Source organism: Mesoplodon densirostris, chromosome 9 (genome assembly GCF_025265405.1).
Source record: "Mesoplodon densirostris isolate mMesDen1 chromosome 9, mMesDen1 primary haplotype, whole genome shotgun sequence".
Classification (NCBI taxonomy): domain Eukaryota; kingdom Metazoa; phylum Chordata; class Mammalia; order Artiodactyla; family Ziphiidae; genus Mesoplodon; species Mesoplodon densirostris.
In genome coordinates, this window is record NC_082669.1 from 46,487,495 (window position 1) to 46,513,509 (window position 26,015).

Consider the following 26,015-nt stretch of genomic DNA (forward strand, 5'->3'; position numbering starts at 1 on the left):
CAGCTGGCTACAGTATTTGACACACTTAATACTGACTTTACACCTGCAGTTATAGCAGACGCAGTGGTAGAGCTCTGTGTTCTAAAGAATGAGATTATATTTCAGAATACAACATAAAAAAGAAATATAAAGAAATCCATTCTACTCATGAGTTTCCTACATTGTGTTACATCGGTAAAACATTAAACAGCTTGAAAAAACGCTGTTTGTTTTCATTTTCTGTTATCCTCTTTGATCACTAAGCTGTAGAAAAATGATTATTCCTGTATAATTTGTGATCTACAGTAGGCATTATAATATCCATTTATTCACATGGGCTTGCTGTTAACATCTAAGCGTCTCAAGAGACAAATTTTAAATAGGTGCTTTAGGTTGACACAGCAGTAAATACAGTTTTGACAGTTTTAAAAGAAAGCAGTTAAACATGAGAATACATTGATTGTTTGGATATACCACCTCATTTGAGCATGGAAATCCATTTATATATACCTTACATCTTTAATTTTTAAAATCCACAAGGATTATTAGTAACTAATATTTATTTAAGTGAAATTTATGTGAAAATACAATCCAATGCAGAATTTATTTCCCAGTTAGTGCATTTATATATTATGGATAACATAAAGACTTGCATTGTGCAAAGATTAGTATGATTTGATATGTATCTTGATGTTACCACAAAACGCTTTTCCAAAGTAGAAGTAAAAGATTTGTAATATACAAACATTGCCTCCATGTTGTGATTTTCTATTTCCAATAACACCTGTACAATACTGCTTCCTAGTTATGCTCTACATTTTATGTTTAATGTGGTAATCTAATTTCCCCTTATTTGCAATTAGCAAGTCAAAGTAAAAAATGTACATTGGAAAGTTGCCATGACACTATTGCTCTGGAGCCAAATTTAGTAACTGGTGAGAAGTCTTGGTTCCTATCAGAGAGGGCTGGTTCCTGAAGGACGAAGCAGAATGATCTTATTACATGGCGTTTTCCCCTGTAATGTAACCTCAAGGATGCACTTGTGGGATCATGCAATAGGAAGGCTCTAGAGTAGCAGAAAAAAGGAACAGACTTCCTTTGAACTAGCAGCTGCGAAGTTACATCAACAACTCTATGAAGTGTAATAAAATTTTGGGGATAATTTTCTACACATTTAAGAAGCCCTTCTGGAATACTGTGAATAGGGTGAAAATTAAGGAAATTTCTAAGGTTATCAGTGTGTGTAATTAATGAATAGTTGTATAATACTTGATTTCGTATTTTCAGCTATTCTCATGATTATATATCCCTAGATCATAGCAAGTAAGTCACATATAATTGTAAATTTATATAAATATGTCGAGATAAATTGGGCTGCAGGGTATAAAAATCATTTAAAAAGTTGTACATCCATGGTTAAAGTCTTTCTTAATAACTGTTCATTGTGAAGATTGTGAAAGTGGACAAGAGTAGTCTCTTAAACTCTTTATGTAATACCATAAACTGACTTGGTTCATTTGTGATTCATAACTCCCAACTGTTAAGCCAATTAAAAATTAGAGATGTCTTCCTGTAGAAAAAAAATTAATTTAATCTATAATATAATACATTAAAAAAAACTTACATTCAAAGGAAGCAATCTATTTTTTTTATAAATTTATTTATTTTTGGCTGCGTTCGGTTTTCTTTGCTGTGTGCAGGCTTTCTCTAGTTGCAGCGAGCGGACTTCTCCTTGTGGTGGCTTCTCTTGTTGCGGAGCATGGGCTCTAGGTGCGCGGGCTTCAGTAGTTGTGGCACGTGGGCTCAGTAGTTGTGGCTTGCAGGCTCTAGAGCACAGGCTCAGTAGTTGTGGCGCACAGGCTTAGTTGCTCCATGGCATGTGGGATCTTTCCGGACCGGGGCTCGAGCCCATGTCCCCTGCACTGGCAGGCGGATTCTTAACCACTGCGCCACCAGGGAAGCCCTGGAAGCAATCTATTAAAAATAAGTATGTTAGGAAATCACAGAAACCACTTAAAAAATGCTAGTGTAATTCTGAAACTCTTCATCCCAATAACAGTTTTCTTGGGATTATATCCTTTAGCTGTGGAAATGCGATCTGTGTATACACTGATTGTTTACATTTGCTTTCTGAAACATTTGCAAAGTAAAATCAGCTCCTTATATCTTATGTGGTATCTCTTGACTGTTTATTTCATGGCCATGTTTAAGCCTATCCAAAGCTCTCTTGGTTGGTTTTCTTTATCATCCTTCAGCTTGTTTGCTTATTTTATTTATGAAGGCTGGGCCTGTGTCAGTAGAGACTTTTTATAGTTATTCTGATATCACTCATGCTATAGAATTTTTACATTAATATTTATTGTTAAGAAATGACAAAAGGGCTTGATTGGCATCTGGAGGTACTGATGGTATTGTCACAGTTTAGGAAGCAAACACTCTACTTAGCTACGAGTCTCATTTTTTAAGAAAATCTTATGAATTTTCATAAGGAAGTTTGGTCAGCAATATTATCTGCTGTATGAAAAATAACATGCACTTTTCTAAATGTTTCTACATAATAATGACACATTTTTTTCTTCATAAAGGCTATTTTGGGGTTAAAAATGTGGCTCCCAAATCATAGTATTTACTTTTATATTTCATGGATCTCCCTTTTCTTGGAGAGAGCTCTTAATCTGGTACAGTTAAATAACCATTTTTCAAGATGGGCAAAATAGTTTGGATAAAAGCTTTTCTGTAAGAATGGTAATTTCTCATGGAAAATGCTCTAGTGTACATTGCATTAAATATTACAGGGCATATTTAAAGAAAATCCCCAAATTTATTTTGGGGAAGAAATTCTAAAAATTTTGTACCAAATTAGTAGTTGGTTTAAGTAAGACGTGTTTGTGGGATTTATCCTCATTAGTAGTAACATCTGTAACAATTGAGGCCAAGTGACAGATAATTTCTTTTTTAAGAAGATGTTTATTGTCAGGAAAATTGCAAAGTTTCCTTTGTAATTACTCTTTGTTATTTTGGCAGCCTGTAAAGTTTTATTGGCATTTACTGAAAGGTACTTTTTTTGGCTCTAGCCAGCTGCCTTTCTTTGTGGGGTAAACTTTTCTAGCTCTGGTATTCACAACATATTTTCAACTTTGTCTACCGATGGTGTCTTTTTGAACAAGGAGCCAAGTGGCTAATAATGTCTGAATTGTTCTCAATCATGTTTTCAGGAGAGTGACATCAGAATACTGCAGGTGTACTTCAGCCATTTGAGTGTTGTATCCTACTTATCCGGTGTATCATTTTGGTACTAAAGTGGTCAATTTAAGACCATGCAAATTACAGCCTCTTTCACATACAGCCTGGAGGAAAAGTATGTTGAAATTATGAATCGAAAGTGAGGATTCACTAATTTGAAAGAAAATAGAATCTTTCAAGCAGTACTGGGTCACCAAATCAGAATTGAAAGATTCTTTTCAAGAGGTGAATATTAAAAAAAGTAAAGCCCAAACATTGAAGAAATGGTGCTATAATAGAATTTTGTTAGACTTGGGAGTGTGACATATACGTTTGGAATTTCAGTTGTCTTGGTGGCGGTATTCACTCGGTCGCCCATGTACCATTTCTCTTACCTCTGGGCTTATTTAAAGACTTTTCTAGTTCAAGCCATTACATGTGAAATGAATTCTAAATTTAGAATTACACTGCTCTAGTTCTGAAGACCACCAAATTCATTTAAGCAAGTCTTTGCATCACTAATTACTTATTTCATTGCTTTGAAAATAATACTGGAGAAAGTGGTTATACTTTATTTCACAAAAACTTATTTATTTGACTACTTGTTCTTAGTGAGTAAGACTTACAAATCATAGAAAACTGCTGGTCTTTTTACTAATTATTATTCCAAAGTGATGACAAGGCACGTTAGTAATTGGCAGTCTTCTTTGGCAATGAAATATCATCTTAATTTTGTTTTTTATGTTACTATGGTCTATAGAGTAATTAATGTAAAATTTTAGGTTGGAGCTTCTGTATTTGTGATTTCATAAAAAAGGAAAATTAAAGATTACATTTATCATTTGCTACTTCTAAGTAAAAATATCCTTAGATGCTACTATCTGCCTTGGTTCTTCTCTACTGTCTGTGGTCTACTTTCTTTTTTTTATCAATAGATTTCAAAGAATATATTTACCACCTTTTATCTGAACCACTTGTTAGAAATCTATATAGATAGTTTGCAGAGGGTGGTACTCTGAGGTTTGTTCTGGAGAGCTGGACGAGGGAGTGGGGTGCAGGATAGAAGAAGCCCACCTTTTACATGTCCTTCCTATGGGAAGGACCTGTCTTCGTGGTCACACAGGATCAAGGACAGAGCACTCTTGGTGTCTGGGTGTTCTGCAGGGCCCATCTGTCATGGCCTGCTTCAGAACTTCTTCATGCTAGACTGAGAAACACCAGGTAGTGTTGGCATCTTCCAAGTCAGCTAGGAATAATAATAGATACTGGTCAGCCTTGTCCAAGACAGTATTGTCCATTATTTGAAAGAAATTACAGAATTACAAGGTAGAGAAGTAATAGTAATTGTTGTAACCGTATAGGTCTTAACGAGCATCCATATCAAAGCACAATGCAACAATTTCTGCAGAAGAGGTATCTTCGGTATTTATCAAGGTCGTAAGTAGGTAACTGATGAAGTAGGGCCGTTTCTGAGGGGTGTGGGTTTGGGTGGACATCTTGATTCAGTACTTCATTTCAGTTTATTAGATCTGTTTCTCAAATAGCTGCAGCTTGTTCAGGTTTGATTCCTGCCAGCTGGATATGAAGTACTCTCTGTTTGGGCTTGCTGTACAGAATCTCTTTCCAAAAAAATAGTGTCGTGCTGCTTTCCATCTACTGGACCAGTAGGGGAAGGAAGATCTGATTTGAAGCCAGTACAGAATGCAAAACTGATTAGATTTGGATTGTTTTTACATTAGGTCTTCTTTTCCCTGTTCTTACCCTTTTCCAGATGGAAGAACCAGTTTCCCACCAGGGCACTTTCTCCTGGCAGTTAAATTGTGAAGGTGAGGACCATTTAGCACCACTACTGCTGAAGTACTGTTATAGTAGGATTAGGCTTTAAAATTTAGAGGAATGAATCAGCACTGTCCGAGGTCTCTCTATTTTTAAATTAATGGTGCTTGTGATGCTTTTAAACTAGGAATATACCTTTTTATCTTTTGATTCTGCTTTTTATTTTATCAACATAATAACATTACTTTTCATCATCAGCTAGAAAGAAGGTGGTCCATGAAATGCCTTTTAAAGCATGAAGTGTTTTAAAATGTTAACCATATGTACACCTTTCTAATGTGCATTATGCACTCTCCTTTCTTGAATATAGTAGATGACACCCAGTTTTGCCTTTTCTTGGTGATTAAGTCTCATTATGAATTTCAGTGACCACCATTTGCTAAAATCCAATAATGCCCTCAGGGATTATTGAGGTGCTTAGAGCTGTGTGGCCTCAGAATGTTATGCCCTCTGAATTCTTGCATCAGATTTTTACATTTTTCTTTGACATCAGTAAGCAGGTACTTACACCCAGAGTTACATTTTAGAACTACAAGATTGCTTAGTCTGATGCTTTCGTTTTGGGGATGAGGAACAGAAGCCCAGAGAGGTTGCACACTATGCCCGAGGTCACGCAGCTAGTTAGCCGTGGGGTAGGAACTAGGTACAGATTACTTGACTCCTTATCCAATGCTTATTCTGCCAGGCCACACTGTTTGCTCTTTCCTTTTGTCAAGGTACCTTCCTTATAGATTCTTCTCCATGTGTACATTTTTTGTTCTTAGTGAGTAGTTGACTTGACATACTACTGTGAAGTAGTATGTATAGTATGTGTGAAGTTTCCATGTGAAATTGGAAACAAGATGAAATACAAACCATAATATGGTAACACTCTGATGGTTGAAGTCCCATTCCTATCATTGTTCACTTTACTTTCTTGAGTTTCAGTTTATCTTCTGTGAAAGGAAGTGCTTGGGGTAATAATGGTAATAACTAACGTTTCCTGAGTTCTTACCACGTGCCAGGTACTCTTCAAAGTTCTCCTGTGCATTACCTCATTTAATTCTTATACAAACCCCATGAGGAAGGTCTATGATAAGCCCCATATTACACAGGGAGAAACTGAATCCTGTAGCAGCTACCTAGTTGACCAGAAGTCCTTAAGCTAGTAAGTAGCAAGCCAAATTTCATCTCCACACTCTTAGCCACTGCTGTTATGTTTCTGGATGATCTACGTGTTCTCTTTTAGCTGTCATGTGTAAATATTCTGGGTTTGAATCATAACAATGCCAATAGCTAATATTATTGAGCACTTACGTACTTTACACGTAGCGTCCCATTTAATCTTAACAGCAACTCCACAAGGCAGGTGCTATTATCATGCCCGTTTTATAGAAGAGGAAAGTGAAGTACACAGAGGCTTGCCCAGTCTTACAACTGGTAAGTAACAGTGGCAAAATTTGAAACCAGGCAGATGTAAGTACTTGTTACCTTCACTGCTCTGCCCTATTGCCTGAGAACGAGTACTTGAGTACCTAAACCAGAGCGTGTTATGAGTTTTGTAATAGTTATTTTTGCTGATTAGAGGTAATGTGTGTGTGTGTGTGTGTGTGTGTGTCTGAGCACATGCACATCCACATGTGGAAACACACTGACTAATGATTTCTTAGCTGTGTGTTTGATGAGGTGTAGAAAACTCTCATGCCAAGCATAGAAATGAGGGAAGTGAATTTAGTGCCAGAGAGAATGGGGTGTGGAGTGGTAGCGATGGTGGGAACTGTGACAAATAGGAAAACACGGGTTGTGGCCAAAGGGGAAGCTGATATAGGGCTCAGTCAACTGCTGGCCTATTTTTCAGGCTGGAAAGTGGATTCAGTGTTGCTGGATATTGTGTTTTTTTCTAGAGAAGCCAGAATTTTGGATTTTTAAACCAGAAAAAGATTTTAAAGCTGATTTTTAAATGATCACAACGAATTGAAATTATTTGAAGCCACTACGTGAATCAAACAGAAACATTGGCAACCTCTGGTTTAGACCATCAGGACTGGTAGATAAGTGACCTTCAGATGAGTCAGAGTTGGTTGCATCTCGCTATCACCACTAGCTTTTGAAGAGGGAGGGTTCCAAATCCAGAATACTTGTCCATTCTATTCTGTCTATTAAGATGGCATAATGGTAGTCTGCGGTGTAGAGAAAGTTGAATTATGAAGTGTACTTTTAAGAAATAACTTTCTTGCGTGAGGCTTTACTCTGTAGATTGTGAGGATTCCTGGCTTCTGATTTTGGCTCTGTCCTCAGCACTGGTTTCCACGTCTGTAGACACCACACCAGATTCTGGATGGGGCTGCGGGGTGCAGGATGACCTCTGGGACTTTTTCAAGCTCCATCCCCTCTTTTGTTCGGGTATGTACACCCCTGGCAGGACCATTCAGGAATCCCTGCAATGGAGCATGCAGTCCCTGTTATTGATAGGAGGAGTTTGGTATTAGGAAAAAAAGTTTGATACGCCCTTCTGAGAAAGGTGTGGCTTCACTGAGATTCAGTTCTGGTTTCCAGACTGCCCAGGAAGTTCCTTGCATGTGCTGAACATTTACGTCTGGGAGCAATGCAGGGGCAGTTTGATGACTGTTTGCCTTCCTCCAATTAGTGTAGCTCCTCTTGTTTATATTTTTACCCATAGGGCATCCACTTATGATTCCTTTAGCACAGAGGTTTCTGAGTACGAACACTGGCTCAATCGCTAAAACTTGATCATATCTAATGTTTTCAATTTAAAAATTCTGAGATTGATAACAAGAGGTGAGAGTCTCCCTTACTTTACCTTTGTGATTACTACAGAGCAGCATTCTATGTGTTGCCAAAATAACATCAAAGGACCAACTAGGTATGGAATCTATCCCCACTGATAATATTCCTTTAAAAAACATTGTATCATCTTTTTGATAACTGCTTTACTCATAGAATATTCTTTCAGAAAAAATATATATCAACTTGCTGTGCAGTGGTCTAAATTTTTGTCTTGGAAATATTATAGGTGAATCTATTTCCAGATGCTGCAAATAATGGAAAATCATGGAAAGTGGAATCAGGGTCTCTGTCCTTAAATGTGTTTCAGTTTGCATTTTGATAGCAGTTTAGAAATGTTATCGCTTGTTTTGTCACAGACATAATTCACATCTTTCTTCGGGCACTGTAAACAAGAGAAATGGTTTAATGGCCCCATAGAGGCACTCTGCTGATAGCTGAGATTAGGCCCTTTAGTAATGGATGTCGGTGTGTGTATGTGTGAGTGGTATGTGTACACAGTGGGGGTGGGGAGGGCTTGGAAGAAGTAAATGTACTGGAAAAGAATCTTTGAGAGGCTCAGATGCAGCAGAAGTACCTGCCGATTTTCTGTAAGACTTGGAAGATGGATTTACAGTGTGTGACACTATTGTCTTTATTTGTACACAAGCCTTCCCCTTTGCTTCTGGAATTTAACCCGGTACTAATTGAGGTCATTGCCACCCATTTATCACCTGAAATTGAAGTGATGTTAACTTAAAGTGAATGCTTTTCATCTAGTGAGTGTATTCCCAACTATATATATTTGTATAAAAGGCTACATGCATTTTTCATGCCGTGCTTGTATCTGGTCTTAAATAACCTAATTTATGTATACCATTTACTTTTTCCCCTCTTTACAGAGTTTTTTTTAATTTGCTGCTATAGCCAAGTGAAATTATTTTACAAACACTTTTGTGTCCACAGAATGATTTGTTTTGACTTCCTCAGCTATATTTTGTAGACAAGAGTAAAAAACTCTCTGCATTATACATAACCATGGTCTAAGTAAATGCCTTGAAATACCTCAAAACACATAAATTTCTAGTGTTTTAGAGCCTCAATGTGATGTCATTTTTTCACCATCTTTTTTGTGTGTACCCCTTTAAATTGGCTACACAGCCAGAGTAAACACAGTGTTAGTGAAGCAGAATTAAATATCTGTTGTTAACTAATTTAGCTGTTCCCTATCACTAGCAGGGGTCACTGTGCCAGATCTTTCTCCTTTCTCATTGCAGACCATAATCTAGACTAGGGATCAGCAGACATTTTTTTCTGTGAAGGGTCAGATAGTAAATATTTTAGGCTTTGTGGGTCAAAGTGTTTCTGTCACAAATATCCCATTGTTACTCAAAGTAGTCCTAGACTCTACCTAAATGAATGGGTAGAACGGTGTTCCAATAAAACTTTATTTACCAAAACAGGTGGGAAGCTGGATTTGACCCATGGGCTGCAATTTGCTAACCCCTGTACTAGAATACTGTACAGCAGACTATTCTAAAACAGACTTTTTGAGCAGACCAGAAATCGCAACATCAAACTCAGGAGACTCTCATCAAGGCTCTAAATTCCCAGCTAATATTGATTCAAAAACTAGAGATGTGATTCAAAGACATAGTTTTGTTTACAGAAGAAGTAGTTAAAAATCTGATGTGCTTCTCTTTGCAGGATAATTGTTTTGTACTCACAGAAATTACTGCTCTATTTCACTCTTAGGATAAGAGTTGGGAGGAAAGCAGAGTGAAAGGTCAGAACTAAGACAATTTATCACTGTATTTACGTTCACTGTCCACATAGAGAAGGGGACCCATCACTTGTGACATTTTGGTTATCAGAATCAAGGGAAAGCTTTAGATGTTGGATAGCAATGTTTTTCCTTCAGTGGAATATGAATGGTGTGAATTTTTAAATGCCTTTGGCCACAGCAATAAATTGAAAGAAGGCAGAATGCCTAAAAGCAAGCATGAATGCTCTAAGTGTTTTCATTTAGATACAAGTGCCAGAATATATTATTAAGGTCATGTATACAGAAATATGCATAGCATACACATGAATTGATCAAACTTAAAGAAGACTGGCTAATATATTTATTAGAACTTTTCTTTAAAAAAACAACTAAATAAAGCTCTAATTGGACTTCTGTGAGCTCTTGATGGTTAGGACTGTGCCTTACTGTTCAGCTTCTTCTATAGCTCCACATTCCCTGCCCCTTAGCAACTGGCATAATGTCTGGGCTGTAGTAAATGAATGAATTAATGAAGAAGTAAATGGATAAAGAAACATCTGATATAATGTTGTAGTGGTGCTCATGCATGAAGGAGATCTTAAGTGTGCTCATTCAAAAATATATTTGAATTGTATGCTCAAGTGTTCAAGAGTTGCTGCCCAAAGCCCATGGCTTTAATTCCTAGGCTGTTATAAGTTAGCCCTAGGTCTTTAGCTGGACATGAAGCTTAGCTTCTTCATGCCTTTAAAAATTCTTTTTGCAAACTTGGAATGCTAATGTCCTCATCTTGAATGATGAGAATCGAGAGTTGGTGAAGGTTCTTTGAAAACTTTATAATACTATGTAAATTTGAGTCTTTTTTAAAAAAAAAAAAACATTATAGCTGGTGTTTTCTAGCACTATTCCAAACTCAACCAGAGTTCAGTATGTTAACACCTACAGTTTAGCATATGATCTTTCTTAAATTTATCTCATGTTCACTATAGAAATATAAACAGAAACTCAACTCATAAGTTTCATTGTTTATTCTCTGGACTAACATGAACCAGTAAGTCATAACATGGTCTGTTTTCAATTTAGTGGTGCCAAAAAATACTCCAGGGTCAGGATTGTTTAGGAAATTATTCTCCTATGAGCAAATTTTTAAATTCATTATCTCCATCTCTAATATTATAGGTGTTCACATATGACTTATATGTCTACCCTGAGCCAAAGACTTGGTTGTATACCAGCATTGTTGCATTTGTAAAGCCAAGGGCATTTCTGTGCTCCAGGAGAATGATGACAATAAGAGTGGGCCTCTGGTCAAAAATGTGGGCAGAAAAAAATGGAAGCCAAGATGATGCCTCATAGTTCATAGTTCTAAAATGAAAACAGTCACTAATCTAACAAATACTTTACAATGAATACCATAAACCCAAGTAAACTGTGTGAATTAAGAAGTGGTTAAGTTTATTTTGGAAGTGCATTTTTTAAAGTCCTGGTACTTTGGAGCACTTACATTTAACCATTAGAGGAACTCAGTCATTGTAAGTCAGCCTTAAGATGTGGTTTTAAAGGTCAAGCCTCCATCAAAGAAAAAATGCAAGATGCATCTCTCTTTTTTTTTTTTTTTTTTTTTTTTTTTTAGCGGTATGCGGGCCTTTCACTGTTGTGGCCTCTCCCGTTGTGGAGCACAGGCTCCGGAAGCGCAGGCTCAGCTGCCATGGGTCACGGGCCTAGCCGCTCCGCGGCATGTGGGATCTTCCCGGACCGGGGCACGAACCCGTGTCCCCTGAATCGGCAGGCAGACTCTCAACCACTGAGCCACCAGGGAAGCCCTGCATCTCTTGAGAGTTCTCTTGGCTTCTCCTCCTAAAAATCTGATTGTCCAGAGGAGTTGCAGGTCATAAAAGTTTGCATGGAAACGTGTTTGAGGAAGATAGCAGATTTCATAGATAAATGATCTGAACTGTTTGAAGTCAGGGATAAGGATATAATATAATATCATTGGGAACCATCACTTCTTTGTAAATGAAATGAAGGAGTTAACTCACTTGATTTGATACACTTGAAGAAGGAAGGATTCACTTTAATTAAAACTACAAACAATGCCGATGCCTGTAGCCCTGGTTCCAGAGCCAGCCAGGACAGTACAGTAAGCGAGATGAAATGTACCTAAGCAGCCTCGGCAGCAGGCTGGAGCCATGTTCAGCGAAAGTAATTTAATTAGTGTTGATCATGACTCCAGATGATGGTGATTTGATAAGGAATAATTTAGTACTTAACAGCCTTTTACATGCACCAACTCCTTGTGGGAAGGTAAAGCAAATTGCACAAAATGAATGTGCTGCTTCCACTTGTGACTGTGCCAGTGAGCTGGAAAACTGCCTGTTCACAGACGCTCAGGCTCTCAGCCCTGTGATGAAATACCCAACACGGTCTCAGCTCAGCCCTCTCTGGTGGGAGTCTCTGTACTACCCTTACTGAAGAATAATAAATAACAGAAGTCATTTTTATGATCTAAAATCTCGAGGAAGCAGAAAAGTGAAAATGAGGAAAATAAAGGAGCTCTGGTTCTTGTGCAAAAGGTTGACGATCTTAGGTTGGCTTCTTTTTTCCCCTCAACACAGCAATTAAAAAAAAAATCCTAGCATTTGGCTTACGATTAGAAAAAAAAAGTCATGATTCCAAGGGCACACAGTGATTAAGAGGCCCACACACGGAGAGAGTAGGGGAGCCCTAAACTTCTTGGAGAACCTGTGAGAATCCTTGAGTGTTGGCATCTAACAAAAAGGAAGACATGGTTAGTTTTTTAAAAAACGTCTTTTCAAGTACTGGACCTGTTTCAGTGCAACACACACTGGATCCAGGTGTTGCCAGGCATCATAGTGGATTTGAAATTTGCCCGGTAATGAGAGTCACCTAGAAAATTTTATAAGATACAGAATCCTGATCTATATACCAGCTTTAGTGAATCAGTTTCTGGGAACAGGGTATGAGTTTGCTAGGGCTGCCATAACAAGGTACCACAAACTGGGTGGCTTAAAAAGTGGAAATTTATTGTCTCACAGCTGGAGGCTAGAAGTCTGAGATGAAAGTGTTGGCAGGGTTCTGAGGGCTGTGAGAGAGAATCTATTCTTTGCCTCTCCCCTAGATTGTGATGGCTTGCAGGTAATTTTTGGCGATTCTTGGCTTGTAGAAGCTTCACTCTAATCTCTGCCTTAATCTTCACATGGCGTTCTGTGTGTCTCAGTGTCCTAATTCCCCTTTTGTACAAGGACACCAGTAATACTAGATTAGATCCCACCCTAATGACCCTATCTTAACTAATTTTCCAAATAAGGTCACATTCTGAGGTGGGGTTAGGACTTCAGGATAAAATTTGGAGGGGACACAACTGAACCTGTAACATATGGAGTATGGGAATGCCTGTCTGAAATTTTTTCAAAATTTCCCTCGGTAATCTGATGATTGGCCAAATTTGGGGGTCCCCTGTTTAGGGATCTACTTGCCTCTGATAGCACTTTGGGAATCCTTATGTTCTTTCTTCTAAAGTCACTTTGGGAAACTCATGGGGCCAGTCTGAAAGCCCTAGAGCTCCAGATGGTGTATCTACAAGGATGGGTCATGCCTTTTGCTTCTAGGTTGATATTAATGGACATTTTGATAGGAGGCTACTGTCCTGCTAGCAACCATTCCCAATGGTACCCCAGACTTGTCATTCCTCCCGTGAGTCATCTGGAAGTATTTATTATGTGAAGTTGAAGCACATTATCAGATGTCTCTGCTGGAAGAGGAGGCCACCAGACATTTTCAAACATCTTAATTTGTATAGCATTGCTTGATGCTTCTCATACTTTTAAGTCTTTTTATGGAGCTACACATTCATTACAATGCAAAAATCTTAAGTGTATAACTTGATGAACTTTACATAGGTATATACTCATATACACACCGCCAAGAGCAAGATATAAAATATTTACAGCTCTGTAGTAGGTTACTAGTGCCCTTTCTCAGTCATTAACACTCCCATCCACCAACAGAAGGAGATTCTTTTACTATCCATTAGTTTGGTCTGTACTTGAAATTCATATACTGTGTACTCTTTGTATACTCTTTTGTGTTTGTCGTCTTTTACTCAATTTACCATCTGTGAGACCATCCACGTTTCTGCATGTGTCATCAGTGTGTTCCTTGTTAATTCTTGTGGAATATTCCATTGTATGAATAAGCCACAATTTACTTAGCCATTTTTCTGCTAATGAACATTGGAATTTTTCCAGTTTTTGGTACTGTGAATAAAGCTGCTATGAACATGTACTTTGGTAAACATATTCAATCCTTTCTCTTTGATATCTACCTAAGAGTATAGTTACTGGATCATAGGGGAGATTTATATGGAGACTTGGTAGATACTTCAAAAAGTTTTCCAAAGGGTTTTTGTCAGTTTATACTCTTAGCAGCATATATAAGCAGTTCTTATTGCTTTAAGTCTTCTTCATATCTTGGTAATGCCAGTCTTTTTCAGTTTAGCCATTCTAGTGGGTGTATAGTGAAAACCTCATGTGATTTTATTTGCAGTTTCCTAATGAGTAAAGATGCTGAATACTTTTTCATATATGCTTGCTTTATTGTTCATTTGTTTGTCATTTGGGTATCTTCTTTTATGAACTGCCCGTTTGAGTCTTTTGCCCGTTTTAATTGGGTCTCTTGTTTTCTTTTATTAATTTGTAGCAATTCTTATTATGTTGAATATGATTTCTTTGTCAGATCTTTCTATAGCAAGTATCGTCTTGGTGTCTGTAACTTAGTGTCTTGATGAAGAGAAGTTCTTAATTTCAATGAAGCCTAATTCGTAGATTATTTTCTTTTATGGTTAATGCCTTTTGCATCCTGCTTACTAATCTTTTCCTACACTATGGTCCCAAAGACTTTTAAAATATAGTAATGTTGAATATGGCAGTCTCTGGTATGTTTGATACTTTGATAAATATGATAAACTTTGCATCATACTGGCAATTTATTAGCTTTTAAGTTCTTATCCATTTTCGTTCATATAATTTAGATCTCATCTCTCAGGTATAATGATTTGTTACTTAGTTGAATGGCAAAGTGAGTTCCTTTGATGTTGCTACTCCTTTTTCTTAGGAAAATATAAAACCTACTACTTAATCTAAAGTGCTGAACTAGGGTATACACATTTTGTTGTATATGTTCAAGTAAGTAATAAACAGTGGAAAACTATTTGTTAAGAAAGCAACAAATGCATGGTTAAGATATTACAAGATTGCATCATACAATATTTGTCATTCTAAGAAGTAGCACACACACACACAGAGGGAGAGAATTTTCTTATAGAATACTACTTTAAATCTTTTGTGATTTTTTTCCCACATTTTAAAAACATTTCATCTTGCAAATTCAGGCAAAAGTAAAGAAAATAATGTAGTGAACTCCCACCTATCCATCAGTCAGCTTTTAACATTTATCAACATTTTTCTATTTGATTCTTCCCTTATACATTTTTTTCTAGAGTATTTTAAAGAAAATCCCAGAGCTTATTTTTTATCTGTAAATATTTTATGAAGCTTTAGCTTTAAACCTTTCCTTTTGGTACAACTGCCAATTTCATTATCACATCCAACAAAATTAACAATAATTTCTTAAACATCTAATACCTAGTCCACATTGAAATATCTTATTTGTTGGAAAGGTGTCTCTTTCAGTTGGTTTGTTCAAGTCAGAATCCAAACAAGTCCTCATGTTACAATTGATTCTTGAGGTTCTTAAGCCTCTTCTATCTTAACATTTTATAAATTATAACTTTTTGACTTGGTAAAGTTAATGAACATACGTACCCTTTGCATATGAAGAGACATGTAATTTCCCCTTTGTTTCTATTCCTCTAACTCTCTACTTTGAGTAGGTATATTAAACACACATTAAATTAGAAAAAAATACTTTGAAATAGACCACTCAGCAAAATAATTGTATTATTATTTATTAAATTTTCCTTAGACAACTAATTTAGATGAAATTTGTTTACTTCTGTGGCACATTTGTTTTCTACAGTGTTTCAGATGTCTCTTGAGTACCACTGAACATTTTTGTCAAAATTATGTGCTTATATAAACAATTAGCATTTATTTTCCTGGAGCTTGGTAGCTCTTGATATCAATTTCTTATACTAAAATTATATATGACATTCAAGTTAGTACAGGTTCGTAATGCTGCAGTATCATAATCAAGATTGAATGGTATCATAAGCCACAAAGTTTCTCTTGTAATATCTTCCTTTATAGTATATACACTTAATATTTTGTTTTAATCCCAGGTTTTATAGGACTTGGAGTAACTATCCACAGTCTGTCCTTCTTGTGTTTATCCTTGATAATTCATACCTGTGAAAATAGTATGAAAATAAAATTCATTCTCATGTCTATTTTCCCCTTATCTTTTTTTTTTTTTTTTTTTTTTTGCGGTACGCGGGCCTCTCACTGCTGTGGCCTCTCCCGTTGCGGAGCACAGGCTCCGGACACACAGGCCCCGCGGCCATGGCTCGCGGGCCCAGCCGCTCCGCGGCATGTGGGATCCTCCGGGATCGGGGCACGAACCCGTGTCCCCTGCATCGGCAGGCGGACTCTCAACCACTGCGCCACCAGGGAGGCCCTCCCCTTATCTTTTTATTCATTTTCCATTTATACTAAAACTTCAGTTATTCTGAGGATCTCTAATATGCATTTGTTCAGTTTCATATAGAAGAATAAATTAGATAATCTTATTTATTTATTGGTTTGAAAGCTATGATTCCACTCCAAATACACATATTTCTTCATATTTTATGATATTGTCTTTATAGTATATTGAACAGTAATGACATATGACACTAAGTCATATGAAAAAGGAGGAAACATCATTTCATATAGAATAATTGTTTTATGGTAGATTATATATGAAAAATAACTTTAACATATTTCTCACAATGTATCTTCACACTTCTGGTAAGTAGTTAGGCAAATAGTTTTATCTGTATTTTTATATATGAGCGCTGGTCTAAAAAGAGGTCGAATTTTTTGTCCTTTTGTCCAAAGTATCATTAGTTACCCTGAGAACTGCATGCATCTGGATTTTCTTTCTCATAGTCCAGTTGTTATTCCATTAAACCATTACTATTGGTACATTTGAGACGTTTTCCTTTCAATAATACTTAAAATTATGTTCCTGTCTTCAGTTAATTCTTGGATAATCAGTTGTATTTTTTCTGCTTTAGTCATTGGAAACCTTTCTGAAATGTTTTCAAGCTTACTTTCTGAAAACTTCTAGTATTGTCAATATCAGCTAAGCCAATTACAAGTAGTCATCTGACTTTAAGTAATGAGAGAGAGTTTAAGCATGCATTTCGTTATGCGATAAAAGCAAACAACGAGTATATGGAGATTCTCCAGAATCTTTTCTTGCATGAAATTCATCCAATGTGATTTTTCTTATGTATGAAAGTTAATACGAAATGTTAGTGACATTTTAACCAAGAGGAGTGGAACAGATTAGTGTACTTAATTCCTAACTGTATTTCATTTTTTTGGGTATTTGTGTTTTGTTTTCTAGTGGCTTTTCATGGCCTCCCACTGAAAATCAAGAAAGAACCCCACAGTCCATGTTCAGAACTTGGCTCTGCCTGCAGTCAAGAACAGCCCTTTAAATTCAGCTATGGAGAAAAGTGCCTGTACAATGTCAGGTAAAGCAATCAGGTGTATAGAGAAGGCCTGATGGTTCTTATTGAAACACGATTCCAGCATAATATAAAGTCTCAAGTCATATTTTATGAGTTACACCTGCAGCATCTAACAAGCTAATTAGGTTATGTGTTTAGCAGAACTCGGAAAGACCATTTACTGTCTGATTGCATACTTTCAGAATTATTTTAATTAAAGATCAAGTCAGAGACCTATCTTTTTTTTGGGGGGGGTCTTTGTTGCTGTGTGCGGGCTTTCTCTAGTTGCGGCAAGGGGGGCTACTCTTCGTTGGGTTGTGCAGGCTTCTCATTGCAGTGGCTTCTTGTTGCGGAGCACAGGCTCTAGGCGCGCAGGCTTCAGTAGTTGTGGCATGCGGGCTCAGTAGTTGTGGCTCACGGACTCTAGAGCGCAGGCTCAGTAGTTGTGGCACACGGGCTTAGTTGTTCCTCGGCATGTGGGATCTTCCCAGACCAGGGCTTGAATCCATGTCCCCTGCATTGGCAGGCGGATTCTTAACCACCACACCATCAGGGAAGCCCCCAGAATCATTTTAAAGCAGTCATTTTTATCCAAATCATGAGTTGCCTTTCCACTGTAGTGATGCACTATGGGATTGAAAAGAGGGTCTGGGGACTTCCCTGGCCGTCCAGTGGTGAAGAATCCGTACTTCCACTGCAAGGGGCACTGGTTCAATCCCTGGTCGGAGAACTAAGATCCTACATGCTGTGTGGTGTGCCCAAATAAATAAATAAACAAGTAAAAGAGAAAGGTGCTTCCTGTGTCTATTTTCACTTAAAAAAAAAAAAAGAGAGAGAGAGGTTCTTACTTTGCATGCATGAATAGCTGCTGAAAGTTCTCATTAGAAAGAAAGCATTATGCACTTTAGATAGAGTGTGTAGGAAAAAATGAACCATTTGGCAGGTCTAAGCAGTACATTAGTTATCTGACAGGTTTTGCAGATGATCTATAAGATGCATTCATGGACAATTGCAGTAAAGTTAGAATTTTATAAGGCTTAGCAGAGGCTATTATCTATTAAAAAGCCAGTTGTTCCTTCAGATGATAATAAAGGGTGGAGCAGTAGAAGTGCATTGTTCATTTGTTGGAAAATTTGATAACATGTATGTTCATTAAAAACCCTTCATAGTAAATTGCATTCTGCTGCTTTTCATGTCGGCCTCTAATTGCGTATGGAAAAATTTGGCTCTGTATATTGTATGTTATTACTCTCAATTATAGTAGAGATGTACATAGTTCTTTAAAGGAGTTAGTTTAGAAACTTATAAAAATGATTACAAATATTTGTGGTCTTATAAATTATGTTGATTCAAGTTCATAATACATTATCATCCAAAGGAGTCTTCTATTTCCTCAGATTTTTTTTACATATATTCTTTTTTCTTTCTGTGGAGTAATTTTTTCTCCTTTTTTAAAAATTGAAGTATAGTTGATGTACAATATTATATAAGATAGAGGTGTACAAGATAGTGATTCACAACATTTAAAGTTATACTCCATTTATAGTTATTATAAAATATTGGCTATATTCCCTGTGTTGTACAGTATATCCTTGTAGCTTATTTTATGCCTAGTAGTTTGTACCTCTTAATCTTCTACCCCTGTGTTGCCCCTCTCAACTTCACTCTCCCCACTGGTAACCACTCGTTTGTTCTTTATATCTGTGAGTCTGCTTCTTTTTTGTTATATTCACTAGTTTGTTGTCCAAGATATTTAAGATTTGAGAAACTTCGATTTGTGCAGTTTCACAGTACCTGACCAGTGCTTGGACATTCTATTACTATTTGTTCTTGCCAACTTGTCTTTTATATCTGCTTTTCTAGGAGGTTCACCAGAGCCTGAAATGATGAGGCAGTTCAATTGCACTGCAAAGCTTTTATAAAACAGATCTCTTGTAGAAGCCAACTATAAAAACATACTGAGTTCAGATAAAACAATATTGATCAATCTGAGTTTTATTTTTATCGTTTTTTAATTTTTGCATTTTCTCCTTAAGAGTACTGTGTATTCTCAGAGTAATTATTTAACATATGGAGGAATTTTTAATTAATAAACCAAATAGGTATAGAATTGCCATTGCATTTTAGCATTGATCAGAAGTGTGACTATGAAATAATTGCTGCTTTATGGACTTAGAAAGAAGAAAGACATATCTGACTTTCATAAATTAATGGTAGAAGAATTACCTGAATATTTTGAGGTTCTTCTTGGGGACCAATAATTCCCACAGTGATATATGGATTAAATTTTGTTATTTCCATTTTTATACAAACAGTGTAACTCAATACAGCATTTCATAAGGGAAAAAAGTAATATTCTAGGACAGGAGATGTATCATTTTTTCTTTTTATGTGGGAATGAGACAGGTGAACCATTTTATAAAAGAAGTGGGTTCACATTCAGAAATATTGGTAAGGGAAATAGGTAGAACCAAACATAATATGAGTTCCACTGACTGCTTTAAAGCAAGAAAGACTTATGCAGCACATACTCCTTCACTTCTATAAAGTATTTTTGCACTTGGATGTTATTCTGTTGTATATAGATGGTGCAACAGGGTAAATTATTACATGTCAGGTTTTTTTTAAGTTTCTTTTTTAAAGAAAAACATATATTAATGAATGCTTTTTATTTTAAAATGAAATACAGTATTTTAATCTAGAACATCTTTTTTTGTTCAGAAATTTAAGTACAATTTGTTTTCAATAAAATATTTTTTAGATTACAAAAATTAGTTAAATCATATTCCTGAGAGCTACGCTAAAGAAAGCAACTTAAATTCATAATGTATATAAAAACAAGCTTACTCATTTTATTATTTTGTAATTGTGTTCAGAAGTTAGACGATGATAACAGGATTTTACTCTTAAGAACATTATTTTGTACCTATTCTTATACTCCAAGAACGTTTAAAGATATCAGAGACATAAATCTTTATTAATTTGCCTCATAATCCTTTATTATCCTATGTGAGGAAATTAATGCCAGGCTTCATTTATTTTACATTAAAAAAATGACAATAAGGCAAAAACATGGGCTTCTTAGAGTTCTACCACAAATAAAGGCGAGCCAGGTATGATCCGCATCTCGTTAAACTGATGTGAGTTCTTATTCTAAAATCTTATGTAATATAGAAGGATTATAATATCAGAAATATTTAATGATCTAGAAAAGATCTATGAAACTTGCTTAAGGAGACATATCAAGAATAGATGGAAATGATATGCCACTGCTTTCATTGACAGAGATGTTCCTTATACTGTGTTGTTTGTATATATATTAAAAATAGATGTTTCATATTTATGCTGTTACCAAGTTATTCATTCATTATCCTATTTTCTTTTTAAGTGTGCGTGACAGTTTCAAAGATTACATGTTCTAGAGCTGCAGAAACCAAAAAACATGCAATACCAACTTCCTTAAGACTTAAGCCTAAAATATTTTTTCTTCCCTTGGGTTGGGGGAAAAAAAAAGTTTTAATTGCTCCCAAGAAGCACATGTTCTCTTTTCTTTCATTCCTTGGGTAGTGCCTATGATCAGAAGCCACAAGTGGGAATGAGGCCCTCCAACCCCCCAACACCATCCAGCACCCCAGTGTCCCCCCTGCACCATGCGTCTCCCAACTCAGCTCACACTTCGAAACCTGACCGCGCCTTCCCAGCTCACCTCCCTCCGTCGCAGCCCATTCAAGACAGCAGCTACCCCATGGACCACAGGTAACTGCAAGTACCATTTAAAAAAATTTTTTGGTTGGAGTATAGTTGATTTACAATGTTGTGTTAGTTTCTGCTGTACAGCAAAGTGGTTAAGTTATACACATACATATATCCACTGTTTTTTTAGATTCTTTCCCATATAGGCCATTACAGAGTACTGGGTAGAGTTCCCTGTGTTATACAGTAGGTCCTTATCAGTTACCTATTTTATATGTAGTAGTGTGTACGTGTTAATCCCAATCTCCCAGTTTATCCCTTCTCCCACCCTTACCCCCTGGTAACTGCAAGTACCATTTAAAAAAAACAAACCAAAAAAACAACTGTTTTTAGCATTCTTGGAAGAAATTCCTATTACTACCAATTCCTAAGACCTATAGTAAATTCAAGGGGAGTGTATTAATTTTTCACATCTGTGCAAAATATTTTTAGGAAGAGCTTGCTCTATCTTTAGCTGTAAATAATTTGTGGAGAAGGTCATTTATAAACATTCCTTTATAAACATTTAAATTGGTTGCTAAAATGGAAAATTAATCTATATACTGACATTTGAACATTTCCCTTTCGCTTTGCTTGAATTAGATTGCTTCACTTAAACTTTAAATCAGATCATCCCATTTTTATGAGCATATGTGTCTACTTTTTCCATAAAGTTAGGAGACTAATTTTAGTAGGTGGCTTACAGAATTAGGTTCTTTACCTTAGATGAGTGGTTTAGCTGTACATAGTTTTGCAGAAGAAAACTTATTTGATAGAACTGTCTTTCCTCCTTTCCAAGTGATGAATATTTAATGTCAGTAGAGGCATGACCCTGAACACTGAGAATATAAAGAGGTAGAGACTCAATTAGTATTACTTAGAAAGGAACAAGGCAAGACACAACATAGAGCTAAAGAGAATGTTATGGTGGGTAATTCTCGACTCCTAGAGATGAAAAAATTCGTATTGAAATAAAATATTGGAGGACCTTTAGAGGCCTTAATAATACAACTTAAAACACAAGTCAATTATGTATAGCATCCTTTCTTCCCCTTCTACCTTGTACTTAAGTAGAGTGAGTGGTATGCCGGTAAATGGTTAACAACGGGCTCTATGGGAGAAAACCCAAGGACCTTGATCTATAGCATTTGATGAGTCTGTGATGTAAATATTGCCCCCATGGCAGACTCCAGGGTATCACTGTGACAACCCTGAATGTGGAATTGCAAAGAGATGCGTTGTAACATGCCATGAAACAGTATTTCTACCAAACAGATAATAGACATAACCTCTAGAGCATAATTAGTATAATTAGTAGTAAAATGTAGTAAAAGAATGAGGAAGTGATGAGTTTTTAGTGTTCTCTGCCTTTGTTTTAAATATAATTTTTAAATAATTTTAAATGTACATAATTTAATTCTTAACAATGGCTGTGTTTAAGAGTTGGCTCCCAGAATTCCTGAAAATTTAACAATAAGCCCGTGCAAATTGGCTCTGACACACCATTATAAAAATAGCTCAGCCAGAGGAATCTCCCAGATCAGCAGAGGAAACCGGAAGATGTGCCACTGGCAGCTTTCTGAAAATAAGGGAATACTCAGATCTGCTTTTTATAGGTTATTTAATGGGACTCAATCTCAAGTTCAGTAACTCTTTTGATATGAAGGTAAGATGAAAGCATTCTTTCCAATGTGAGACCAAATAATAACTTTCCTACCTTGGTTTCCATCCCTGAGTCCTCTTGTGCTTTAGTTATGAAATGCTTCCCATTATCTTTCCCTTCTCACCCTGTGGACTTGAGACTTTGTGTAATGGTATGTGCATCTGTGTAAACAGTTTTGTAAATACAGATGAAAGACATCGTATTGCCGGGTGGGCCATTAAACAGATGCACATTGTGCAGGGCTGAAAGGGAAAAAGAGGACGACAAAGAAAAGCAAGTTTTGTTTTGTCTACTTCTGGTGACTTCCCAGAGTTCTTGATAGCGCGTCTCACACCTCAAATGAGGGCCAGAATTAGAGATTGCATAGTCGGTGCTCTGTGCAGAATAGTTCTTTCTTATGGGAGGTGACTGCTGAACAAGCAGTATGGCTGTTTTTAGGTGACCTAACTTGAAATGCTGTAGCCAAATCCATTTTAGTTTCTCTACTTGAAGTCAAATATTTGAGACTGAGAACAGCCGGCCCGGAACTAGAAGAGGGAAGCTCAGGGTCTTTTCCCACTGCACCCCACTGAGTGTTGAGGACAGCACCAGCTGGCCGATCCCAGGAAAATCTCTGAAGCCGTATGCTTCTGAGGAGGATTTCTTGGAGAGCTCTAGCCAACAAATGACAGTCCCTCAGTTATAATTGGCATATTTGCTCTGGGAACAGATCCTTTCCCCCAAATAGCCCCATCCAGCCGAGGCACCCCACCTCACTCTGGGAATGCTTCATGGCCAACTGGGCTGCACCCCGCTTCCTTTACTCAGCCTCATTCTGCTCCTTGGGCCAGCCCTTTGGCACTTTTTCCTGAACCCACTGTGCAGGAGCCCTGTCTCTTTTTCTCAATGTTTCCCACCACTTAGGCACTGTTTTTCTTTACCCAGGAGTTCATCAGCACGCTCTCCTTACCCATGAACTCTCTCCAGAAAGCTTCTGGAGTTGCTTTCTCTTTACAGTTGGTCATAAGAATGATACCACAAACCTGTAGTTCCTTATGAAGCACGTGTGTTTGATATATTCGTGGTCCTCAGTGAGTACCAACTGGAATCACGTTGCCTTGTGAAAACAAATGGCTTGATTTTTCAACAAAGCTTTTAGTAGAAGTATTATTATCTTCCTTTGAAGGCTTCCCAAGTGAGCTGGTTTCTTTTTTTAACTTCAACTTACAATTTTCTTATTCATTCCTTGACAGTTCTTAATGATAATTTGTTTCTTTTTTTGGCTAATGAAGTAAGCAAGAGAAGGGAAGTGAATGCAGTGCCAGTCAGCCTATTTTGCTCTATCTGAGTTTCTAAGTTTATTTTCTGCAGGTGTAGGTGGAATTTCAGTGCTTTCCATGGCAGCCAGAGAGGCTAGAGTTAAATCACAGGGTGGAGTGTTCTTAGAAATGCTAAAGCAATTGCCTTGCCATTCTTTCGCTTTTACCTTGTTTTCATTTAACGTTACCAAAATTAAATGTTAACTTTCCAAATTAAAGTCTGAGGAATGCTTTTGGGGGCGGGTGCAGGGGAGTTAATAGGCTTACATTTGCTCATAGAAATGTTGGATAGGTTATTTGTAAGAACTCCTGGGCATGTTTAGAGCTGTTAAATCTTTAATTAATCCACATCTTTGCGGTGGGTCAATGATATTAGGATGAGAAACACAGAACTGAACGATGAAGTGATGAGCCAATCAGTGCACAGGATAACCAAGAAGGAAGGAGCATAGAGACTCTCAGCCTCCTGCCAAGGCCTCAGAACTTCCTCCTGACCTAACAGCACGACCTGTCCCAAAGCTATGTGATGCATGCATGTTCCTTCCATCATTGGAGGTCTGCTGTAATATTTTATGCTTATTTTTATCAACCTGATATTTTGTTTGAAGCTCTTGGAAGCCAGTGAGTTCTGTGTTGCTGTTTGACAGTATAGAAGTGTCTTTTAAAACTAGCTTGGATTTCAGTCTCTGTAATATTTCCCGGTTTAATTTCTCACTAGAATACAGTGTTATTTAGGACACTGTTGAAGATGTAAGAGTCCTGCACATTTGAGAAGAAAGTCATTCCCTTCTTGCTCCCTTGATAACTGATGGTAAGGGAAGGAAAACCAATAAGGAGGTTTTTATTTGGTTGATTTTGTTTGTTGGTTGGTTGGTTAGTTTGATAACAGAATTAAAAGCTGGAGGCTGCAGTTTGAAATCAGATTCTTTCTGGTTCCCCTGTTTTGTTTTTCTTGTCTATAATTAATTTGAGACCCTCTTAATAAGGAAATCTGGTAAATGATCCAGTTGATTGCTAGTTGGGCATTTTAACTGTTAGAGTATGTTATTTCTTGCAAACACTACAATGCTCTCCTAGCCTTCCCCGAAGCACATCTTTAACTTTTTGTCATGTACTGAAATGGTGCTGAATGGAACTAATTAGAAGGGGAACACAAGGTGTATTATGATTAGAAAGCACAGTGCTACTGACCCAGGAAGGAGATATCTAGTCTTTGTTAAAGATTTACACTTCGGGTCAGCTGGTGTCATGTTCATTAACTAAGCAGTTAAAAACCGTGCCAGTATTTTTAAAGGGTATTCCTTGTTACTATTTTATTTGAAACATGCTCTCTTATTTCCCAGATTTCGCCGCCAACTTTCTGAACCCTGTAATTCCTTTCCTCCTTTGCCGACAATGCCAAGGGAAGGACGTCCCATGTACCAACGGCAGATGTCTGAGCCAAACATTCCCTTCCCACCTCAAGGCTTTAAGCAGGAGTACCATGACCCAGTGTATGAACACAATACCATGGTTGGTGGTGCGGCCAGCCAAAGCTTCCCCCCTCCTCTGATGATCAAACAGGAGCCCAGAGATTTTGCATATGATTCAGGTAGGCCTGTGCTTTAAGTTATGTTTAACATAAATCTTTTCACTTGCTTGTCAGTTTCATTCGTGATGGCCACACAGATTGGGTGGCTCCTGACCATTTTTTGGTGGAATCTTTCTGATTTATTCCTTCTTTGAATCTTTCTCTTGATGTGAAGGGTTGGACTGTCAAACCATTTTGGTATGAGCCAATGGGTGAAATAGTGTCTAGAAATGAAACCTGTCCAAAGAAGAATACAATTTGTAAAATTAGGCACACTCTCAGCCCAAGAGACGAACATGATCATTCTTTTCTTGATTCTGGGCTTTCTTTCCATTTGTTCCTGCTGCACTGTTTAATAACAATATTTACAGAAAGCAATATTCTTCTGTACTGAGTAACGTATTGCTTATAACTGTTTGTTTGTTTGCTTCTTTATTCTTGTGGCAAGATTCCAAGGGTCCAGAAGTAAGGATTCTTCCATATCGGGAGAGGAA

At 37.1% G+C, this 26,015-nt stretch overlaps 1 protein-coding gene across 5 annotated transcripts in view; it reads left to right on the forward strand.

The window, feature by feature from the left end:
- Window positions 1–26,015, forward strand: part of ETV1 (ETS variant transcription factor 1) — a 95,392-nt gene that overhangs the window by 34,192 nt on the left and 35,185 nt on the right. For 4 of the 5 annotated variants that reach the window (XM_060108210.1, XM_060108208.1, XM_060108209.1 and 1 more), the window contains 3 exons: window positions 17,153–17,282; window positions 20,826–21,014; window positions 25,295–25,542. In XM_060108210.1, coding sequence (XP_059964193.1) covers window positions 17,153–17,282; window positions 20,826–21,014; window positions 25,295–25,542 — 567 coding nt within the window. The remainder of the gene's footprint in view (window positions 1–17,152; window positions 17,283–20,825; window positions 21,015–25,294; window positions 25,543–26,015) is intronic. The other variant, XM_060108212.1, reaches the window with a different exon arrangement.